The sequence below is a fragment of the Echeneis naucrates genome, chromosome 15 (assembly GCF_900963305.1).
Source record: "Echeneis naucrates chromosome 15, fEcheNa1.1, whole genome shotgun sequence".
Classification (NCBI taxonomy): domain Eukaryota; kingdom Metazoa; phylum Chordata; class Actinopteri; order Carangiformes; family Echeneidae; genus Echeneis; species Echeneis naucrates.
Window position 1 is genome coordinate 7,417,789 of NC_042525.1, and position 24,504 is coordinate 7,442,292.

General features: G+C 41.3%; 1 protein-coding gene across 3 annotated transcripts; it reads left to right on the top strand.

The window, feature by feature from the left end:
- The first annotated feature begins 1,877 nt into the window (after positions 1-1,877).
- col21a1 (collagen, type XXI, alpha 1) lies at positions 1,878-23,779 on the top strand. 3 transcript variants are annotated; one of them, XM_029520308.1, is made up of 29 exons: positions 1,878-1,986; positions 6,514-6,641; positions 6,810-7,370; positions 7,510-7,675; positions 7,761-7,989; positions 8,556-8,726; positions 10,150-10,227; positions 11,059-11,142; positions 12,307-12,369; positions 12,783-12,836; positions 12,916-12,969; positions 13,063-13,116; positions 16,036-16,089; positions 16,180-16,233; positions 16,317-16,370; positions 16,694-16,747; positions 18,203-18,247; positions 18,341-18,394; positions 18,488-18,541; positions 19,509-19,562; positions 19,776-19,847; positions 20,225-20,260; positions 20,781-20,825; positions 21,652-21,684; positions 21,766-21,912; positions 22,034-22,088; positions 22,172-22,363; positions 22,443-22,520; positions 22,629-23,779. In XM_029520308.1, exons 2-29 carry the CDS (start codon positions 6,545-6,547, stop codon positions 22,814-22,816), a joined length of 2,880 nt encoding a protein of 959 aa, XP_029376168.1. In that variant the 5' UTR covers positions 1,878-1,986; positions 6,514-6,544; the 3' UTR covers positions 22,817-23,779. The 3 variants fall into 3 exon arrangements, with proteins under 3 accessions (XP_029376168.1, XP_029376170.1, XP_029376169.1); XM_029520309.1 differs by having other exon boundaries at positions 1,880-2,010; XM_029520310.1 differs by lacking the exons at positions 22,443-22,520; positions 22,629-23,779 and having other exon boundaries at positions 21,770-21,912; positions 22,172-22,332.
- The last annotated feature ends 725 nt before the right edge of the window (positions 23,780-24,504 follow it).

Sequence of the window (24,504 nt, forward strand, 5' to 3'; positions counted from 1 at the left end):
GGAGGTTCGGTGGATGCTGTTGTAGCTCTGGTGTTTCACAGCAACACAGAGCTGGTTGGATTCCTGGCCTGTGTGGACTTTCCAGCAGAAAAACTTTTGATCACCGAAAGACTTTCCGCAAAAACAACGTTACTCTGGTTGTGAGTCAGGAGCAAATAGTAGAAAATGAGCTGAATTATATGATGCTGCCTCCATTTTAATTGCACAGATAAAAACCTGTCAGTCTGAAAGAAATGTTGCCAGCTCAGTATCAAATTTCATTCTTTTGCTACACTTGTGGAAAGTAGCTTTATTGTTTTGATCAGCCTAAGCTCAATGAAGGCAGTTAAATCTGTCTTGTTGCCTTGGCGTAGTTGTATTTAACCAAACAATGTTTACCAATTATTTATTAATAAATTATGTAATCTTGATGAGCTCACTTCTAAATTTAATTATATTTCCAGATATCACAGCAGTGTGGTTTCTGGATATTGATCAATGTTTCTTGTAGGAAAAAATCATGAGCACACAGATTTTCTGTGTGGGGGTTTCCTTCATGTGCATATCCTGTTGGTTGCAAACCGGAGTCGATACTCAAAAGCTACATCGTATTACTCAGCATTGGAAAGTCTAGTCTCATCAGCAGGTTGGCTGCTCCCAAGCTCCAAACACCAACTCAGTCTTTGCCTGTAGGATCCAGCAGAGTGTGCTCAGGCTGAGGGTCACCAGGGACATCATCAAGGGAAACCACTTCAGGTCAATCTCAGCACAAGATCACATATCATGACATGAATGTGTTACCTGCCACTCAGGGATCTTTGATGATTTTTTATTATGCACAATGGGAGGTGAGATATTAGCAGTGCTGAAAGGTCACATTGCATGTTGAAAAGCTATGTTAGCTAAACAATAGTGCAAAAACTGTTCCTTGGGTTTAAGCTATCACCACACTAACACAAATTTGACCTTTAATTAATTGAAACCTGCCCACTCAGGCCTGTTTATATACTTAAGATAAGTTCATTCTTATAATGAATGGAAACTGTAATACTTACCATTATGAGAATTTGAGTCTATCAGCCCAGTGACTTGTCAAAATGAGTTATATTCCTGTAAATGACTTCAAACAGGAAGAATTTCAATTTAATTTAAACGTCTCCGCCGCACTGGCAGCAGCAGCCAGCCATCTTTCTATTTTTAACTGATTAAAATAGTACTGCTCTGTATTGTTCCTAGCACACTGTCAGGCTGGTTGGAGCCTTCAAGAGTGCCTGCAAACACTGAAGGTCTTGTTCATTGATGCAAAGCAGGCTGCCACTGAAGACAAACATGATAAAACTTGTTTGAGGGGATCAAACTGAGATCTTCCTGCTCTGCAGCAGATGACAGATTCACTTTTGCAATTCTAATAAGTCGCAGCTGTTTGTGCAGGAAATGCGTTGCAGTAGCATTTTGCACCTTGTTCAAAGCTGAATCTCGCGTCCAATCAAGTGATGAGGTGGAAGGACTGGAGCAGTGCAACATACTGCTGAGCCCTTCGGGTCTGGCTGAAGATATCACAAAGATTATAGGGTATGTGATTCAGTTTAGTAAAACGTGTGCTTGTCTTGCATCCGGAAGACGCTATGCTCTCTGGTTATGCTCCTGGCAACGCACACAAGATCCAGACCCTCAACACTTGGCTCCACTGATTACAATTATTTTCCTTTGGGAAGGTCAGAGACGAGCTTTCTGCTTGGCTATTTAAGCTCTCCTTATCTGCTTCTCTTTCCATGGTAACTGGGGATGGCTGTGGGCCAGTAAAAGTCCAGAATGAGTAAGGGTGGGGGGCAGTGGAGAGGAAGACGGGCAGGGCTGCTGGGAAGGGCAGGCTTTCATTCAGCAGAGAAACATGTGCACTTCTCCACTCACTCAGTTTCTGTAAACCTGGAGCTGTGAACAGTATTGATCACTGGCTCTCAATGAGAGGATTAGCAGGAATTCACACAAGGGCTTGGACACTTACCGGTAACTTTTTCTTGACTTTTTTTGGTGAGGCAACATGCTCTATTTCTGAAGTTTAGAGATGCTCTTTTGCATTTTGCAAGTTTTGTTTGTGCATAAAGATACAACTGCAGTATTTTTTTTAACTATATGACAGCTAACTGCAACATCCATAGAATCTGTTTTTGATCATTAAACAGAAACTGTTAGGCTTATTTTGAATGGATTTCATTTCAATTTCAATGTGCAATGAGATGCTCAGAGATGTTTAGCAATGTGTCCACATTTACTTCAGTGCCGCACACTTCATGCTGCAGCAGTTGCATATTGAAGACATTAAGCTCAGTTATCAGTCCCTTGTTTGTACTACTGTCATGCAAAGAATGAATGGAATCATCTCAAGAATTTTTCCTGGCCATTTCTCTCGTCGTAAACGGATATTTCTTGAATATTTCCTGCACGTTGGATAGTGCACCACAGTTTTGAATGCATTGTGCTCATGCAGATTTTAAAGGTGTGAAAAGTGCATGCACATGGCGAACGATAATCTTTGTGACGAGAGAAATATCAGGAACCTGAAAGGAGATATGTTGGCTACAAAGTGATTATACCGCTGCAAGCTTTACAAGACATTTAACTGATTGGATTAGTTGAACAGATTTCAATGATAGGGCTTGGCTTTCCCTTGTTGCTTGAAGAATTTGGCAGCAATGAATAAATCCCCCCCCAGTCCTGGCAACTGATGTTCACACTGAACAGCAGTTGTTGTTCCTGGAATGGAACAACTTACTTAAGCCAAATTTACAAGATAACTATAACTTCAACAGTTTGTGTGGTGTTAAAACTTTGTGATGCACTTCGTTACATTACACATGCATTGCATCAACTGCAGTCATAAAAAAAACTACATTTGTTTTTTCTCTGGGATCAAAAATTCAGATTAGCTTGCTCAGCAGAAAATCTGTGGTCTGACACTGTTAGTAGCTGTGTCATGGCTCTGAGTCGCCCACCAAGAACATTTGAAATCTTATCCGATGAAAAGTGAGGAACCATTTGTTCAGAAGCTCCTTCTTCCATCGCAAACTAGATTATTCCTAAACTAAGTCTCACACATGAATTCTGCAGAGAATTGTGACGAGCGACAGGCTCAAGCCCAGCTTGCCATTGTGTTGTGGATATTTCCGCAATAGGTTTGTCTGGTTAAATATCCAAAATACCAGCTGAGCATCCAAGTGTCTGTGCTGCTGCTGTAAAATCAGATATCCCTGGTGTCTGATGCAAAACTACAACGCAAGTGCACCTGCTAATTCTGCTGCAATATGCACCCGTTCCAGCTCCGAGCACTGAAGCACGGCACGTGTAATGCTGCGAGTTTATTCCTGGATGAAGGCCGCTTCCCTTCATCACGACTACATGTGTTTGGTCCCTGTCCACAGCCGGAATTTCACCGTCTGACGGTGTAAATGAATTCCATGTGGCTCAAGCAGAGGTGTAGAAATACTCAGTTTGGGGAAAGTCAGTTGAGGGGAAAGTCATTCTGTGTGGATGCTGCCAATGAGGGGGTTTTCCAGCAGCCTCCTCCAGCTCTCTAGTGGGGAAAAATTCTGAAGAAAACATCTTCCAGCGCAACGCCTCCTTCGACTGTGTTACTTCAACACTGAGTTTACACGGTGGAAAAATGCAGTCATGTTAAAAAGTGTAACCCCCCCTTCGCTTGCAGAGAAATGAAAGCATTTGGGAGGCTAAAGGTTACATCCTGGCCACTGTTTAGTTGATCTTTACGTGCCACAATTAAAAGACAGCTATGAATAAGTTGTATGGTCAGTTCCTTCCTGTCAACTTCATTCCACAAGTCTTGTTTTGAATGCTGTATGCAGCATATCTGGTCCTCATTTCCAAACTGCTTCCTTTTTAGGATGTCAGCAGTTTCTTACATGTGCTGGAAAATACTGTAACGGATGTTTGAATAGAGTATCAACAGAAACAACATGTGATGTCTGCTGATGTATGTAAGAAAGACTCATTCCATTGTCTTCCCTCTTTCTTAATAGTCATTTTCATCTCTGACTCCATGAGCATGGATGTAAGCTAATGTTGTATGCCCCACATAGAACGTTGTTAGTGTTCAAATCTTACTCTTGCAACTGCAAAACGCATTCAGTTAGATGCTGACACTGACAATGTTACCATACTCAGTCTAAGCTCTGAGCTTGGCTTATTAGTATGCAAGTGTTTGTGTTTGAATCGTGCGATCCATCCATCCAATCCAACTTTCAGAGCACTGCTTTATGAATTAGGTGCTGTGATATTCAACCGTGTGGCTGGTGAACACGGCCTATGGTGGTGTTAGTAGTGTGAACAGTTTCCATCCTGTGTCAGTGCAACAGTTAGTAAATACCACTATTGCATTACAGATCTTCCACTGCCAAAATCTTTGTTTAGTCAAAATCAGGGATTTCCATCAAACAGCACTAATGTTGTGCATGTGTCAAGTGGGGAGCCTCAGGGATGAACACAGAGTAATAATTATAAATTGAAACTCTCAATCAGTCAAACAAAACGAAACAAAACAAAACAATAATAATAAATAAACACATAACACAAACACATAATGGCTCTAGGGCAAAATATGAGCATTAGTAAGGCTGCCTCAGCAGAGCTGTCTCTGGGAAAAATGGCAGCAAACCAAAAGAGATTAATCAAAGTACGGTCTGTTACAGCAGCTAACATCCCAAAATGTCATGCTTGTGTTTTGAAACATTTTGCCAGGAAGTAAAATAATGACACACCTGCTGACAGAACAACTGTCAGTGCTTCAGCAGTAAGTGGTTTAAATTACTTCATGTGCTGATGTGAAGGTATTACAATTGGTTTTGTCCATGAGGGAGGAAAAGTGTAGGAGTGAAACTTTTTTTGGGAAGGCGTTTTGCTTTTGGGCCAAGGGTGGGCAGAGAAAGACAAATGGCAGCAGATTTGAGGAAACAGCTGATAATCCCACTGGAAACAGTAAGCACTGTTTTAAGGCTAGTTGTGGTCAGAGGATCAGCGACTTGTTTACTTAGTAAAGCTCACAGTCTCATGTGAGGATGTGGTACATCAGCCCGAAAAGGAAAATGCTTAGGTGTACTTAGGTGGTGGAGTAACCAGACTGGAAAGATGGCGTGCGCCACATGCTGGATGGATGCAGAGTTTTGGGTATAATTTAGTGGTTGGAGAGTAAATTAGGGATTTGTGTGTGGCAGGAAAGAGATGAACATAGGGAAATGGCTAATGGGATTTGTGCTTTGAAGTTTCACTGACTTATTCAAGATGAGTGGCTAATGAGTGGTACGGTCTCTTTAACTGTCCTCTAATTGCATGATGGCCTGTGTGGTTTCCTTTGGTGGTCTAGAGCTACATGAAAGTCTGTATGAGTCCTATATCACTGTGAATATTAATCCTGAAGTACGTCACAATATGGTTACTGTTGCATTATGCATGATAGCAATATGACTCCAAATTTCAATTATTCATACCTTCCACTCAAGCGTTTTTAGTTTTTACTTTTTTTTTTTTTTTTGTAAGCTGAATGTGTAAATTAGCAGCTTTTCGCTAATATCCACAAGGTGATGATGTGTCAGTTTCTGCACTCCTGTAGAAAGAAATGCAATTATATGGTTATTGATTAAGTAACCTTCAGGTTCGGTCTGGCCGTCACTTCTGGGTTGGCAGCTGCAGCAACTCACCTCTTTAGAGCCTGAGTAAGTGTGATATTTTGATTGGAAAAACAAAATCACAGAAAGGATTGTATCCATTAAAACATGAAAGTGTGGTATCACCAAGCTCTATTGACGGTCAGACTGAGCCTGTCGGTTATAACGACACCAAAAATGTCTGAACCAGTTTTGTTCTTTCTCATATTCTTTTTTTCCTCCATCATTTGAACAGAGCCGTAGCTGAATTTCGGCCAGGACGCCTGGATACGAACTGCTCCCTAAAGCAAAAATAACTTGTTACATCATAATTCCTGAAGTGTTTGAAAATGAGTGATAACAAGTGGTTAAAGTGTGAACGCATGCATGGATTTCTGCTGTCATGCTTGAGTCATACATTTCTTACAAAGCTTTATCAGGTCACCTTCATCTAACACTGACCATCATCCAAAGAGACAATGTGATGTCAGTGCAAAGTTGTTTTTCTAATTTGCATGCTTGGATTTATTTTTTGATTGATTGGAAAAAGTAAGAATGCCGAGCCTGAAAACACAGCCAACATCTTTGCCATGTAACTCAAAGTGTCATTCGCCATTTTTAAATTACTTCTGTCAAATTGCAGTTGATGGGGTAGTTTTGTGTGGCAAAGTTGTTGTTTTTTTCTTTTCTTTTTTTTTGTTGTTTTTTTTCCAAACATTAAACCTATGATGAGGTTACTTGCTGAAAAAAAACTGGCCTTCACACATCTCAGTAATGGAAAAACACGTATCTGGGATGGTAGCACCACATTTCACAAATGCTTGCATTGTTCTTTTCTTTTTCCCTGCGATACAAAGCATGTTTTTCCCTTTCCCCTTAGGTGCACAATTGGAACTTGGTACTGCTGCATAATGGGTTACAAAGCGACATCCATGCATTGTGTCTTAAGATGCCTGTGCTTCATGCTTCTCCATTTGTTTAGTGCAGCTCAAGATGAAGACATAAGAAGTAAGAATGCTTCTGTCTTCATTTTCTCACACTTTGTTATACTTGTTGTCCATACATTAAAAACTGTCACGTACATACGCCTGCCAAAGGTGAACACATTTGAACTAGATGTGGTTTATTGCCACCGTCGTTGCACACTGCTAATGATCTGCTTTCTGTCTGCTTCAGGTTGTAGGACCGCACCATGTGATTTGGTCTTTATTCTAGATGGTTCCTGGAGTGTTGAAGATGTCAATTTTGAATTGGTGAAGCGCTGGCTAGTCAATATAACAACGAGCTTCAACATTGGACAGAAGTTTACCCAGGTTGGAGTCGTCCAGTACAGCGATGACCCCGTTTTAGAAATACCTCTGGGGAAGTACGCCTCCAACAAAGACCTTATCAAAGCGATGGAGTCCATCGAGTACATGGGGGGAAACACGAGGACAGGCGCAGCCATTAAGTTCGCTACAGACAAACTCTTCGGCCTCTCTGAGCGCGGCCCACACGGCATATCCAGAATTGCTGTTGTCCTCACAGATGGCAAGTCGCAAGATGAGGTTTTGAAAGCGGCAGAGGCAGCAAGGAAAAAAGGAGTAATTCTGTTTGCAATTGGTGTTGGGTCAGAGACAGAAGCGGCTGAGTTGAGGTACATTGCGAACAAGCCATACTCAACTTACGTCTTCTCTGTTGAGGACTACAAAGCTATTTCCAGGATCATACAGGTCATACGACAGAAACTGTGCGAAGGTAAGTGACAGCTGAAAGTTTGTTTCTCTTCAGATATCAAATATCAATTTCATGACCGTATCAGTTTTATCCATCGCTCCATCATGTGTTACTCCTTTTCTCCTAATGTTTGTCTGTTTCACCGTGTTATGTCTTGCAGAAACTGTTTGCCCGGCAAGAATTCCTATAGATTCCCGAGATGAGAAGGGTTTTGACATTCTGTTCCATTTAAATTTGGCCAAAAAAACAAAGAAGACACAAGGAGCGTTTTACGGCTCTAGGGCCTATGAAGTGACATCTCGTGTTGACTTGAGTGAAGCTACAAGGTTGTCATCTTGCTTCAATACTTCCTTCACCTTCCTTAACGTATGCAAAGTTGATTTCCTTTTTTTTTTTTATTTGGTCATTCAGGACCCTGTTTCCTGACGGCTTGCCTCCATCATACGTGTTCGTGGCCACGCTGAGGTATAAAGGATCTGTAATGATTGAGGAGTGGGACCTGTGGAGAATACAGACCCGTGATGGGAAACCACAGATGGCGGTCACTCTGAATGGGCTGGACAACACTGTCAAGTTCACCACAAGCAGTAACGCACCAAGTGGAACACAAACTGTTGTCTTTTCCCAGCAGACAGCCAGGGTAACACAACTCACATTTACACATTCACTTTTAAATACTCTATTTTGAAGATAGCTCGGGAAAATGTATGTACGATGCAGCTTAGGCGTTTTGACATTTTTCAAACTAATTTTAGTGAAAGTCAGTGTCATATATTAAAAATTATACATTGAAATTATAAAACATTAGCAACATTTTTGAAGCTTAACTTGATATCTTGGCCTCAACAATTTTGATTATTTTAAGCTGTCTGTGTGTGAGTTAGGCTGCTTATTTAGAATACATCTCTACAAATGTGACTGATATGTTTACGCTGTAAATACCCTGTTTGGGCCTCATTAGGCTGAAACTGCTGCCCATTTTCATTATTTTATACAACTCTGGCAGGAACACTTTTAAATTAAGGTACCCAGGAGGTATAAGAAATTTCATTTAGACACACATAATGCTTCTTATGTAACCAGCAAATCTTACGCCCACACATCCTCTTCCCTTCAATGTTTTCTGTTTAAGTGTTTGTCATGATTGGACCCGGTGTATCGTTCTATTAATGACTACTATTTCCTTTTTCTTACTCACTGACAAAGCTGTTTGATGAGAAATGGCACCAGTTGAGGCTGCTGGTCACAGAGGAGGATGTGACGCTTTATGTTGATGACCTGGAAATAGAAACTCTGTCCCTGGAGCCCCCTGTTGGCATTTTCATCAATGGAAAAACCCAAATTGGAAAATATGTGAATAAGGAAACAACCGTGCCAGTAAGTTGATCAACATCATCATAAACTACATGTTGCGCCCCCCAGAGAACTAAGATGGCGGGATCTCATCTTGACTATTGAAAGATGTTTCACTAATAGCTGATATATGATTTAAACAACACAAGCAACACATACCAGTGAAAGTTTGATTTCTATCACCTCAGCGACGTCCGAAACTGGATAATAAATCCTTGGGGGAAAAAAAAGAATCAGTTTTCCCCACATAGGCTGAGCAAAGTTTGTTTTATTTGTCTCATTTGAGGTAATTTGCGCTGAAAAATGCTGCATTTGCTGTAAATCATAATTGTACTGTGTTGTAATATGCTCTGCAGAAGGCTATATAGTGTGAGCTATCATCATTGAAAAAAAATACATCCCTACAAACCCAAAGTAACATTGTTATGTAATGATGCATTTAAGGTTGAGCTCTGCACAACACATCTCTTTATTTGACTCGTCTTTATGATGTATTATGAAACAACATTACCATCTAACATGCCTCAGACTCATATGTAACCACTTAGGGAGCATTGGCACTATTGCATTTACTGCATTAAATGAGTTAAGATATATAAACAAAAAATGAAAATCAAAGACTGAAGTCCACGTGGCGGTGGAGAGGGTCTGTGCAGAAATCCCTTTGGTCGAAGAGGAAAGAAATCCAGACTGTAACTCTTTCAAGACTGTTACCTCTCTTGTGTCAGCTGGTATGTTGACACTTCATTTGAAATGTGTCAACACAAACTCAGCCTGGCAGTAAACGTTATCGTGGGCACTCACCCACAAAGTGCGTGTCCTTGGGTACGGCAAACACATACTTGTAACCGGAAACAGATTTTTGTAAGTGGACCTTAAAAGTACGCTGTAATTGAACCAAAATGAAATTTTCAACAACACTGTCTGAGTGTGAACCATCAGAGCAGATCCAGATTCTGTTATCGTATTAAAAGCTAAGCTAATCACACGACGCTGGTTATGCAAAGTCATGTTCTGGATTGAGCTTTCCTCCCAATCATGCAGCTGCATTAATGTTTTCATGAGGCTGGAAATGATAGAAATCACATGTGATAATCATCTTTTCCTTCGTGTGTTAAGTGAAGTGAAACGCTGGATGTCCTGGAAGCATTTTACCACCAACATCAGGGAAATGCGTGGTATAGAAAGACTGTGCAGAACGCTTCCAACCACTGAGGGAGGTCTGGCACCATGTAGTGTCTCAGGGCCCAGTGAGGGCACTTATCTTTCCTTTAACGCAACAGCAATTTCAATTCATTGTGTTTAAGAAACTTAACTAACAGTAAATTACCCCATAATACAGTTTTGTTAGCCGGGTCTCCAATGAGTGGTGTGGGGGTGGGGGGGTGGGGGATGATTCATAAAATGTTCACTGCCTTTTTTTTTTGTTTTTGTTTTTCCCCTTTAGTTTGAAATTCAGAAACTTCGTATCTACTGTGACCCCGAGCAGAATAACAGAGAGACTGCGTGTGAAATACCCGGAGTCGTAAGTAACAAAAGTCCAACTGCAGCAACGATAACGTTTTCTCACCTACTTCACACCTTATTGAGCTACATCTGTTTCTGCTCTGGACTCACTGCGCTGTGGCAGCCAGCCCTTTCATCAGCACTTACCTCCACACCTCACAGCGCAGAGTGTGAACTGAGGCTGTCTAGCTTTAGATTTGTAAACTCAGCATATTCTTCTGAAGGCGCATCTGTTTATGCGCAAAACAATTTGCTGGAGTAGAACCACATGGCTCAGCTTCAAACATACTTCACTCTGAATTTTTTTTTTTCTCTCTCTCTGTCGGCTGGCAATAAATGTGTTTGTGAAGCGGTGGCCCATTGTAATGTTGGCCTGGAAATTGCTTTTACCACAAAATCAGATCCAAATTACTGTTTTTAATGTGAAGCTATTGGATAAAAATATCAGTAGACACAATATGAGCAGCCTAAAATGACAAAGGATTGCCAAGCACTGCTGCTCCTCTCCCCTCGCTGTGTGCTTTTCAGTGGTTTATTTGCAAAAGGAATCTCCAAGTTCAGTTATCAATTTCCGTTTGAATGGAGACTCAAACTCTACTCTGGCACAATCTCACATCATTTGATTTCAAAAACAGAAAGACGGACATTGCTCGTATTCAAATGCAAGGCCATTTTTAACAAAGCAGACCAGGCTATACAGCTTTTGTGTCTAGTTTTGCTTTCATTTGTCTTATATAAACTAAACAAAAAACATTTTAACACCAAAAATTACGTCTTTAAAATTGGAGAAAATAACTACCATATGTATTGAAACTTGTCCACAGTGCCAAGTTATGCTTGTCTGTTGCAGTGCTCCAACAGCCCAGATTACACTGAACCCACTCAGGAGCCTTGTGTTTGTCCTCCTGGAGCTCCTGGACTTCCAGGAATGAAGGTCAGCTGATTTGTCTCCTCTCCTTATTTGTCTTGTGTCATGCTGTTGTCTTATATATATGAAAAGAAAGTATTTCCAAACAGATTCACACAACATTAACCTTCCTACACTTGGATATCAGACAAGTAGGGCCTACTCCTGCTCCAGCTCTCTGGTTAAATATTTACTTTGAACAGTGGTGGTCTGTTGAGATTGAATAAGAGAAAAATGACTTAATCTTTAACAGTCCCGGTTTGTGTGTAAACTGGGGAATGACAAAGAGTCTAACTGGCTTCTGTGTGAGGAGACAGAGCACAGACTCTCTTTCTATCAGCTTAGCCTTGAGGAAATCAATGATGAATTCCTCCGTGAGGACTAAATCCTCCTCTTCGTGCCAGATAATTATGTGATGAGCACACAAGGTTGCACTTTACTGATCAATCAAACCCAACTGTCGTTACAGCCCGTAAACACAGACTTCCTTCTAACGGAGAAAGTGCTCTGTGGCAGTTGGTTGTTTTTGTATGTTTTGTTTTGTTTTGTTTTTTTTTATTTGACAACTTTTCCCTCTTAAATTCACAGCTTCCTCCTAAAAATGAGCAGTTTTATGGTTTATGCATTCACCAAATAGTCTCTTTTCTGCACTTTGGCAAATTGGGGCTTTTCGTTGCCAGTCGGTCACAATTAGTCTTATAAGATCCTGTACTGTACTGTTCACTGGAAACAAACCAGACCGCTGCTCCAGATAAACACTGGCTAGGATGGAAAATGACCAAACTAAGGAGTAAGCCCCACATCTCCGTCTTTATTGATCACAGGGCATCAACCAAATAATAGCAGCCCCAGCCAAAAAAACCCTTTACACCAGGACCTCTGAGAAATATAACCTTAGCAGAGAAAATGGTTTCAGGCGCGTTTCTGTTTATAAGGTCAATGGTATGCTTTTACTACAATTACTAATAGATCCAAAATGTTGGGGCCATTGCTGGCTTGCAGATGTTGCTTAAAACCTCAGAGTTCCGGAGAGCATCTTACATTAGTTTTATAGCTAAAATGAACCAACACTGCGCTTTACAAAGCATGCTGTCGCCAGTGATACCTTTAGATGGACGAATTCACTCTGTCATTACTGGTGATGTCGTTTTCATTGCTCGTGACTAAGTTGTGTGATTTTACTTTCTGTAGGGAGAACCAGGAAACCCAGGAAAACCTGGTCAGCCTGGACCTGCTGGTGCTGAGGGTAAGCCTGTGAGTACTACATAGTTCAATATACAAACATACAGTCAATAACTGCCAACAGCACTGTCTCACCAGCGTCCACAGCGACCCATTTGAGTTCATGCAGCCATTCGGTCATGACAGTTTCTGCTTGTTAAATCTATGTGGTCAGGGCTGCATCAGAATGCTCAAACACAGCGGTAAATGTGCCTATTTGCTTATTTTTCCATCAGTTAAATAACAAAAACATGTCTGATTATAGCAATTGTGGCAGCACAGTGGTGATCCTGTGTGATGAAAACCAACCAAAAAGTGAACCACATGTTCTATAGCTTGATCAAAAACGCAAGAGAACTACCCTGCAGCCCAGATTCATTCAATGTGCACAAAACCAGGTTCAAATGTTTAAGTGTCCCCCCTATCCTGTTGTGGCTCAATTTTAGGGCATCCCTGGCATTAGAGGGAATCTGGGGCCGCCAGGTCCTCCAGGAGTAGAGGTAAAGAAAATACCGGGACATTAAAATTAACATCAAGAATAGAAAATTGAAAGGCTGTCTCTTTTGTTTCCTCTTCCAGGGGCCACGTGGGCCAGTTGGGTACAAAGGAGAGCAAGGGAGGCCCGGTGTTTCGGTCAGAACGCAAATTTTTGGCACATTGTCGTGCCGAAGCGCTAAGTTGTTAGGCTCTAACAAAAATTTAGTTACACGTGACCTGTTTTTTCAGGGTGAGAGGGGCATGCCTGGATTATCGGGATCGCCTGGACAACCAGGAGAGAAGGTGATACTCGGCTCGAACACACTGTGTGGACTGACCAAAGCTATGAGAAAGTACAAACGACCCACTTTGAATTGTTAGGGTGCATCTCTTTTTTCTTTATGAGATCAAATTCAAAATTAACAGGAAATCCCTGCTAGACACATCAACTTGAACCATTTGAACACTGTTGCATCAATCACTCCAGAAACCATATGTTATGAATATAAAGCCAGGGCCCTTGGGACAGTTGAAAATCCACCCTCTATACTGGTGGATGAGAGCACTCTGCAGAGAGAGCACAAAGGCCGTCAGAGACTTTTTAAATGTGTTCGTACTTCCTGACTTTTTTCTGCCCTTTTCCTCAGTAAGCTCAAACCACAGGTGTCTCTCTTTTCTCTTGGTGTCTTGTGTTTTTCCCCATGTCTGCATCTCGTCTTTGCTCCTTTCATTCTCAATCGCAGCAAGAGGTAGCGACACCAGGAAGAGGTGAATCAGTTTTACTGTTTGATGAATAATAAAGTAAATCAAGGGGTGATCACACTGAAGTTTATCTGAGCAACATAATGCCCAATAATGCCTCATTACTTTGAGGGACTCTTCCCCAGATTGCATCATCACTGTAATATACTTCCATCTTGTAATCAGTGTGACCACAGGAATACCCCCTCTTAGTCGGCATAACAGCAAAGCAATTGAAGCAGTTAATGCCATTCTGGAAATGGTTGCAGCTGGCTGCAAGCACGTGTCTGCACTTGGAATGAATCCTCCCGTGCCATCTGTCCCTTTATGAGAGTCTAAGTGCAGGATGTATCAATTTAAAATTTTATTAGTGTTTGGACTTTCCTGACACTGACTTTAATTTGTGCATGTCATATACTTTGGATTCTGGCCATACAAAAACTCAAAGAGAGACATCACAATGGGGAAGTGCGTTTATAGAGATCTGGTGGATTTGCTTTGATTTTCCTTTATTTCCAGTTACCATTAACACATAAAAGGATTGTGGCTTCAACTGGTCTGCGAAATAACTCTTAAAATCCTATAATTAGACATCTTAGTATTGTAATGGTCTGACATAAAAATTCAGATGAGTGTGAAGAGGAAGCATTAAAAGTGATTATCCATCGCTTACATGGCAAAGCAAGAAAGCCAGAAAATGTGTTGAAGCAAATTGATTCACTGAATAGGTGAACTTCATTTAGATATAATGTCCATTCATCTGTCTAATCCTAGCTGTCACTTGGCCCTATCCTCCACAGGATTGCCCGTCAATCCCAGGGCAGACACACAGAGACCAGCAACCCTTTTGACGATTTAATTTAGAACCACCTTGAAAGAAGTCAGAAAAATAATATTCAGAGTTGTTTCCTAAATCTTGAGCAGTAAAAGACCAGGCAACTGCTAATGTTCAACACTCTGATGTGGTTTTGGGAAATTATATTGACATATCTTTGAGAATTATTAGGGAAAATCTGCAGCATTTACGAAAATTGCTTGACAGCTACATGAACATCAGCCTTCCACACTCACATTAAACCAGCACATCTCATCCAAAAGTCAACTATGCTGTTCTTTATAGTGGGCAAGTGAAAACATGACATAATTATCAGGCCAGGAAACTCAGTTTCCCTCACATCTGCAGTAAGATGTGTCTGCAGCCTACAAAGATAAAATACACAAAAGATAAAACACCACAGAAACCAAAGATCTAATATAAATATAAAACAAGACGTTTTGATGAACAGGAAGCCGCAAATCTTCATATTAGAAAGGATCCTTATTTTGTTGAGAAGAGGATTTTCTAAACTACAGCATCTCAAATTTCTCCCACATTATAACCACCAAAGGGAGGAGCCTCATTTTCCTGGCAAAGACTTGAGAGGATGGAAACATGAGAGTGCCCCTAAATGAAATCAGAAGTATATAATGCACTCTCAAATCAAAAGAGGAAGAAGGACTGTTAGACACTTTGCCAAAAACTGGCTGTGTTTGTGTGTTCACAGTCGGTGATACTTGCTGATGACCACAGCCATTCATCACCCCTGAAGGGAGGTCTTATAGCAATGTGGGCATCCAGTCTGTGCAGTTCATTACCTCTGCTGAGGAGGTTAAGCTTTCACATGTGTTTATTTGTCAGCAGGGTTATGCAGAAATCACTGCACTTGGACGAGGGATGGGCCATGTGCCAGGGAAGACCCCATGAACATTTGGATCATTTACTGTGAAAACTTTCTGAAATTGGCCTTGGCACAGGTCTTCTTTCTCTCATCGACCCTTGTCAGGATTCATTCTGCCAGAAAATAATTTTCCTAATTCGAGACACCCAGCCGAGGGTGTTAACATGCCTACTCGTGAAAGGTTCCTAAACAGGGCTTAGGGACTGGATTTGTGCTAGCTCTTATTCACATTTTAGGAGTGTGTTGTCACACAGACTGGAACTCCCTGGCATTTGCAGCACATTTCAGAGTGTAACCTACTGCTTTGTTACTGTCTCATTTTTGCAAAAGAAAGCATCCTTTGGCTGTGTACTGAACTATTTATTTCTTCTTGAACATATTAGTATAAGTTTGGATGCTGGTGTACAAGATTAAAAGAAAAAAAAATGATGTACAGTAATGATTAAAAAAAAAACCCTCTTTCTTCATTTCAAACTTGTGAAAATACAGTGACATGTCATTTCCTTAGAGTTTTGGCAACATTCAAGCATAGTTGTAGGTCCACAAGAACTACACAGTGAAAGATGCGATCCCCTCAAGTTTCAGTCCAATGCCAATCCCAGAGAGCAAGACCACTGCAGTGCATATTTCTGACCATGTGGGCTTAGGCCGGGTCTTTGATGCAGGCCTGTTGTTTTTTTTTTTTTTTTCTTTCTGCATAAATTCTGAACATGGATGGCCAATGACACACATCTAATCTATTTAACCTTCTGCTTTTTCTCAGGGCTCAGTAGGATCCCCAGGAACTGCAGGGTTACCAGGGACAATTGGCCCCATGGTAAAGATAGTTTTCCATGCTTAAGCAACAGTTCTGTCTCTTGACGTGACAAAAAAATGGACTCTGATTTCGGTGGCATGATATTTTCAGGGAGAAAAAGGAAGCGTGGGACCTCCTGGTCCACCTGGTTATCCAGGAAAGCCTGTACGTATGAAAGTATTCAGAATCGCAGCCAGCGCTCTTGAGCTGAAAACAGTTCTGTGTAAAATCCCTCTGTCTGATTTCAGGGCCCACCTGGCAGGGATGGAAAGGAAGGCTTTCCGGGAGGACCTGGTCAAAAGGTCTGGTGTTTTGACAACACAGCATACCTTCGTTGCTAAAATGATTCAGGGATTAGGAGGAGTAGGATGTTGACTGAGCGTGCACGCTTTTAAGACTGTTCTCAAAAACTGGTCTGTTGCTCTTTGGCAACAATGAAAAATGAATAATTCAGTGCTGGTTTTCCCTGCCTTTTTACAGTTTACAATTTAAATATCAAAGGCGTGCATATGTGTCTACTTAGTAAATCCAACATAGCGTGTGTGATGTGTGGTACAATGTGTCAAAGTGAGGGCTCATAATGAGAAGTTTGGATGAATACTTTTTGTTTCTCCACTGTATTAAGGGTGAAGCTGGGGTCAGTGGTAATCCTGGAGCTGATGGAAGACAAGGCCATCCTGTGAGTTAAAAATACAGAAATGACTTGATGTTCATCTTCAGTGTGTTGCAGATTGCTTGTGCTGTTAGTTTTCTCTTACAGTTTACTGTTGGAACGCCACCAGATTTCAAATTTGATGCAAAATTTGTTACAAATGGTGCATGAATGAAAAACGTAAGACCGTCATATCATATTAATGTTTAATCACCAAAGAATTTCAAAACAAGAAAGAGAGAACTTGAAGTGTGTGGTCCTTTTTATATATTCGTTCACTAAGTTTGTCGCAGACAAACGTCATAAATTTTCGCTGACATAACAGAATTGTAAAAGAGATGTATCATGTTTTTTAATATAGCAACACTGCTGATATTGTCAGCAGTACAGAGAGCACCCAAAAGAGCCAGTAAATTAAGGGTATTTCCCCTGTAGTTCATCCCAGGATAACCCTGTTACATAACAAACAGGCTCAGGCACTAATCGAAGGCAGTGCAAGCAACTCATCGAGGGAATGCTGTGGTGCTCTGGCAAATCTGTTTTAGGAAGAAAGTGTTTCAACTGGGCAGCCACTCCACTGATCATGATTATAACTGTCATCCAAAAGTTTGAGATGGGTCTACGAAAGATGAGTCAGTTGCTCCATGAGGCTGTAAGCCATTTTTCCGAGGCTGAACAATAGAGTTAGCAGTTTTCCAGGGAGACAGGATTAGTATTGTTCTTCCTCAAGTTAAAAGATGAAGTTAACATCTGAATTTCGGTCCAAATACAGAAATTCTTCACCTTGAGGTTGGCTGTGAGTGTCTGGGTGACTCTATCTATACTTCTGTCTGTCTGGCCGTCTGACTGTCTCATCCATTCATTTTGGACAGATGTTTCTCACACATTTCTGTGAGGTAACCACTATGCATCTGTAAGCAATTATCGCAAGAAGGAAATAAAACAAAACATAGAAAAAAAAAAAAAAAGAAAAATAAAGAGGGTCTCTAAGGCACTTTTCTGGATACGGTGAACTGAAGAAACGTTCACTGTACTAAACCTTTTATTTATGAATTAGTATCTGCTGTCATATTTACACTACAAGCAACTATGCTGTGTCTTATTGCATCCACCAGCAAACAAAACATCTGCTCAGCCCACTTGGAGAACATCTGCTTCACTCCGGCATCCTCCAGTTTACACAATGATTAGATTTTAGACATTGCTCTACTCATGCATGGGGTGATCCTTCTTAGTCAAAGTATAACTTGGGAGTGAAAATAAATATTGGCAGACATTTCCTGGAGCAGCCGCACCATTTTCGTCAGTTACTTTTATTGAACAACTGGTTTAAGTTGTTGTTGACACAAAGGAGTTATTCTTTCAGAACAGCAAAATGAAGCAAACTGGAACAAGAGTGTAGAAACATCACTCAGGATTGAATAGACAAAAATAAAGTTTTTCAACAAATACTTGTTTTAAATATTTTTCCTTTGCGGTCAGGGTTTACCTGGATTACAAGGAGTGCCAGGCCTGGATGGACAAAAGGTAACAAGATCCCCAACAGATGTTCAAAAGAAACAGGTCAGTGATTTCTTTCTTTGTGGAAGCATTCGACTGACTGGTTGATTCTCATTTAAGGGCGAAGCTGGTTCCCCCGGACTGAAGGGCTTCCCAGGGTCGATCGGGCCCCCTGTGAGTAAACAGCTGTTGGACTTTCTGTTCAGAAATTCAGTCGACATCAACGTGTTAACACTGAATCTGAGGAGTGTGTGCGCTCTCCTGCAGGGTGAAATGGGTCTACCTGGTGCACCTGGATTAAAAGGACCAATTGGACCCAAGGTAATTTTTTTTTTTTTTTTTTCCCCCGCTTTTAAGCCTTTTCAAAACTGCTCTATTGATGGTGATGCAAAGGTACAGGGAAATGCTCCAAAATAATGACTGACTTTCATCTCACAAGCCTTCATCAAAAAGATTTTATAAAGCCTTTAAAAAGGATAAACTGTTCACTCAATATAAAGGCAATTTATCCCTCTTTACATCCCCGGGGCCATGAGCGCACTGGCTCAGACTGTGACCTAGAAAATCCAACTGTGCAGATCAGCAGGCTGCAGGCCAAGCAATGTCATGATTTAAATTGACTCCAAGCAGAGTGTAGTACAATTAACCTGTTGCCAACCCCTCTGACATCCAGCCTGTATATTGCTATGCAGGGTGTCATTACTTTGGATAACCCTTTGAAGGCCTCTTGAAATGTTCAAAAGTTGCCTGGGTCTGCAGCATTACATGTTTTGTTTGGTCACTGTTTTTCTAAAGTACACTTCAGAACAAGTAACGACCACTTGGCCACATCGACTGCGCTAAATTAACCGATGATCCAATATTACTGCTTTCGTCAGTGGAATTTCACTGGAAATATAAGCAGTCTGGGCTTGTCTGGTCTGGCTGTTCTGTCTCCTAATCACTTTTCATTAGCTGATCTGCCTTTAACAACCCAGTGTGTATTGGTAAAAGGCATACAAGTGAAAATGTAGTTTATGGATCGGCAGGAGAAGACTACGAGTTTATGGCCAAGCTTCAGTCTGCAATTATCGAGGCTTGTTCAACTGGAAAAGAAAGCATTTGACCAGACACAATTAAACATCTAACTTCCATGTCTCCAAACCCCATGAAGGTATACTGAAATGTGTGCAGGCAACAAAAAAGAAAGAAAGAATCACACTAAGAAAATACTAATTGCGTCAGCATCAGATGTTATTTCATTTTATGCTTTCTGTAACATAAAACTTGTTTTATATCTGAATCAAAGGGGAATAAGGGTCAGAGTGGAAATCCAGGAATACGAGGATCACCTGGGCCTGCGGTATGTTTCCGTTTAAGGAATCTAATACGAACCAGGTGGATTTATCTCTGACTTCAATGCTGTCAAAATATATTTCAGTCAATAAAACTGTGAGTGAATAAATATGTATTTATCCACAATGTAACTACAATATCTCTGGAAGATGTGTGTCATGCAACAATTTAAACATAAAGCGTGCTCTTGTTTTTAATGATTGGTTCCACGATCCTGCAGGGAAGTGCAGGGGAACCAGGAGCAGCAGGTCAGCCAGGGCACCCGGGCATGCCAGGCCTGAAGGGCAGCAAGGTACCACTTCCTCTGTGGTTCAACCTTTTCAAATATAATAACACTGTTAATCCAGGCGAAACCACTCTACCCAAACAGAAAAGTCACAACATGTCCACTGATTTGTAACTTAAAACATCGGTCTGTCTGAAATTCTAGCTGTAACAACGACTCAGCTTCAATATCAGCGACCAAATAAGGTCACAGTCCCTTTTTCTTCAATAACTGTTGTGGTTTTCGAAGGAATTTTATTCCTTCATTATTTTTAGACAACAAAAGCTATTGAAATGAGGTTGAAATATGATATTAAGTCGAAGAATGTACTAAATGAATAATGTATGCTTACTTGTTCCAATACAGCAATAAAATCATAAACCATGTATTTATTGTTTTTCCAGGGACAACGAGGAAATCCAGGAGAAAGAGGGGCGACGGTAAGACACTACACCTTTGTGATGCTATTCCTAAATAATATTTGCATTGAGAGGTCGGGAGTACATCTTAAGCTTGAAATAAATATAACTGCCGCTTAACTCTTTCTGAATGGTGGATTAAAATTGAAAGGAATTTGTCACCACTGGGGCTTCAAATCAGATCATTCTCATCTATTTGTATTCAGCGCTGTCCGTAATCATTTCCAGCAGAAATGAAGCTTGATGTGCTGCATGTTGGGTTTGGAAAACTGCCATGTGTCACCTATACATTAGTAGCTGTGAATTCCAAGATGGAGTTCTCTGTTACACTTCACTGGATCAATATTATGTCAACAAAATTAACTCCAGAGCCGCAAGCATACATTTATGTGATCAACTGCAATGCGTGTGAATGTGCTGTGTTTAAACATCAGCACCTGTAGATACGACCATCACAAATGGATGTTTTAATCCTCAATTTGTAAAACATCAATCGGAGTGATTTTGTGACCGTATTCTGCTCTAATGATTTTCTCATCAGGGATTGAGTGGTGAAAAAGGAGAACCAGGGCGGCCAGGCAATCATGTGAGTTCTGTTTGATCACATTTGTTGTATAATGACTTCCTGACCGAACACATTTGGATGAAAAAGCAAAGTTAAATATGACTAAGCCGAACTTGGGAAATATATATTAATATAATATATTGATGACCTCCTTCACAGATTATATTTTGTCTGTGTTGAACAGTAGTATAACAGATTTTTAATGGACTTTGCTGGAGAAGGAGGTTGTGGGCCAGGAAAGAGTCTTGAGAGTTGATGGTGCCACCATGTGGCCCTTTATAAAACGCTTTAAAAATAACATTTTCATTTGAAACTTCTGAGCTATGAAATTTAGATTTCTTTCTCCACATATCATTATTAAATATGTACTTTACATAACTTTTTCTCTGACCTGTGCATATGTAGATGTTTTTTTCCATTTGAGAAACAAACCTTTCATCCCTTCTATGAATTGTGTTTTTTCTAAATTTGGTGTTGCATCATTTGTATTTCATGTGCTGCCAAGTTTTTAGAGGCGTTTCTGACATAAATTCCCATCGTTCTTGGCCAAACTGTGCAACAAGCTCGTATTTCAGTGACTCTGCACAAATGTCATTATTATGTTTAGCCTGGAGGTGGCGCTACAGACACATCACAACTATTTATATCTCATCTTCCTAATACTGACTTGTAACCAATTTGTGCCCAATATTCCCATTATTTCAACTCTATCCTAAAATAATCATGAATATTTTCATTTGTCATTCAGCTAAATATCTAAAGGGCATTTCATGATTTCAATAATATATGTTTAGAAGTGGCCTTTCTGCTGTAGTTTTTAATAACTCGTGCTCACTGGGATTGGCAGGGTTCCCCTGGACCAACAGGACTACAAGGAGAGGTATGTTGTGTTGAATTCATTAACAGCTTTACCTCCATTTAGGTGGAATCAGCATGTGTTACCGGCTTGTTTTTTTGCCAGAAAGGGACAGCAGGAGATCCGGGGCAGAGAGGCCAAGAGGGACAAGTGGGACGACCTGGACAGCCTGGTCAGACAGGTCCACCTGGCCCCCGAGGGCTGCAGGGGGGCAGCGGCCCACCTGGCCCCCCCGGGCCAGAAGGAAGATCTGTATGTGTGACACACGTGTTAACAGCGCTGTTGATATTGTCATAATGTTGTGGTTGACATTGACTGATGTAATTGCACGGCCATTCTCTGGAGAACGATGTGATCCATTTCTTTATTACAGGCAAGTGAAATGTCAGACAGTCACATCCGGCAAATTTGCAGAGACATCCTCCAGGGTGAGTACCATCAGACTGACTAATGCTGCGCTTCTCTGTGTTTTCGCCATACACTGAAATCTGGTCCTTGTCGATCCTCCTAGCTGAGCTGCCTTTATTGTTGCTGAGCAACCAGCAGGGCAGCTGCACCAGGTGCCAGAGCAAGCCTGGATCTCCTGGGCTCCCAGGTCCAGCTGGGCCCCAGGGACTCAGGGGTCTTCCTGGACTTAGCGGCTCAAGGGGACAGCCAGGCCACCCCGGTCGGCCAGGACACCCTGGCATGAACGGGCTCAAAGGTAAAACCAGAATCGGGTCAGCTGCATGTTATTAACAGTATGTGGCAGCAGGCTCTAACAGTGACATTGGCGCCTGCAGGAGAACCAGGCTTCAAGGGTGAGAAGGGGAATCCTGGTCGAACCTCGATTGGAGACCAAGGACCTCCTGGGCCTCCAGGTAAACATGAAGACACCTGTTTAGTGCAAACCAAGTGGAAGCTGCGTTAACCAGATTACCTTTGACTTCCTTTAATGTGTTGATCACTTAGTGAATTTATATCCTCAGGTCCAATGGGTCCACAGGGGTACAGTAAACCAGGCACTCCGGGTAAGCCTGGGCCCCCTGGTGCAAACGGAGCGGAGGGTAAGAGTGGTAACCCTGGCATCCCTGGCCAGCCTGGGGTGTGTGATCCATCCATGTGCTATGGTAGCATGATGAGGCGGGATCCTTACAGCAAAGGGCCGCGCTATTGATGTAACGCAGCGCCACTACAGGCACCAGTTTAGAGCTTATGTGGAACAAACAGCCATTCTCAGGAAGATCTCATCTTTACCATTCTCTCTGTCGTGCAAAAACAAAACGGACCTCTCCCAACACCCTGTACGAGACACCCCAAAGAACTAGATCCTATCACATTTCCTCTATCAGTTTTTTGTATTACATTATTCATATCTTTGAATATGCTTTGAAGCTTTAATGGCGAGAGAATTAGTAAATGGCTCTATTTATACCTCTACTCTGATCACCTTGAACTTCAGCCTGGGTCTCCCCGTACAGCTGGTACATTGCTCCACATCGCCCCCTAGTGTCGCTTTGCTGCATGTAGCTGTCTAAATTTTCACAGCAATGAGTGGGTGCTATATGCCACCTAAAAACAACCAAAACCCCAACAATTTCTACGATGTCTAACCCCCATGTTCAATTGGTTTCACCACAGATGATCTCAAAAATTGGCATGTTTCAGCACAAAACTGTGAGTTTAATTTCCTGTAGCTGATGATGAGCTGCTGTGAGCATCCAGTTTGACTGAAAAGCACTTAACCCTTCAGAAAAATCTTTTCCATCAGCACATGGTCCAAGGTAAATGCACCCCTCCTCCCCATCTGAACAATATGTGTTCATTTATGTGTCATTTTAGCAAAAATAAGAAGAAAAATGAAAAAGAGGTTTGCCATCTGAGAACAGGTTGACATTTTAGTTTGGAAATTTGTCGCTAATGTTCCTGAAGCTTACCTTTCTTTACTGTAGCAGGTATTTTATTGTTATTTATAAGAGTCATAGCTGTGTAAGCAGTGTCATGTCTTAAGCATCAATTGTGAGTTTATTTTGTGTTAAGGTGACTTTTGTACGAGACGTTCTTTCTTTCTTCTTCTCATTCTTTCTTTTTTTTTTTGTTTGTTTCATGTTTTCTACCAGAATTAAAACATCTTTTCTGATTGGTGGACGTAGTTTCTTGCCTGCTGTTGGTTTTAAGTTTCGAGTTTATTTCAGGACTTCATCACTTCATCAATCCAATTGATTCTTCCATTTGGAAATGTTGGGGTGTGGCGTTTGCTGTTTCCATCTTGACTGCAGCATCAGAGGAAGAAGTGTGGTGGCTGTGGAACAAAAACAATAAAGCCAGAGAGAGTTAAAGTGATCTTCATCTGGATCGTCCACTGCATTAGGAAAATTGGATAAAGCTCTTGGATGCAGGTTTCTGTAGGCAGTCTGAGTGTGTGTGTTTGAATTCAGTCCACTGGATGGTGCTATGTGGCAGCTCACAGCATGTCCAGCGTTAACTTGACCTGCTTTGGAGCCATCTGTAGTCTTTCTTTTATGTTTTCACTTTGGACATCAGCCATCCATCAAATGGAAACCTCTGATTGTTTATGTTTTTAACTATCCAGACACCCTTCAACGCACTGTTTTCTTCATGAACCTCTGGGACCGAAACTTTCCACAGATTGGCCTTAAATTGGATGAATTACATGAATATGAAATCATTTCAGGGTGTAGAGACACGCAGTGGGTCTGTACTACCGAACAATGATCACACAGCCCTGATCGACTGTGTGTGTGTGTGTGTGTGTGGAGGGGGTCACGTTGTGCAGCACATCACAAGCAAGCGCGCTTGTTTGTTGAGTTCTTCTTCTTTTTTCTTTTTTTGTATCTATTTTCC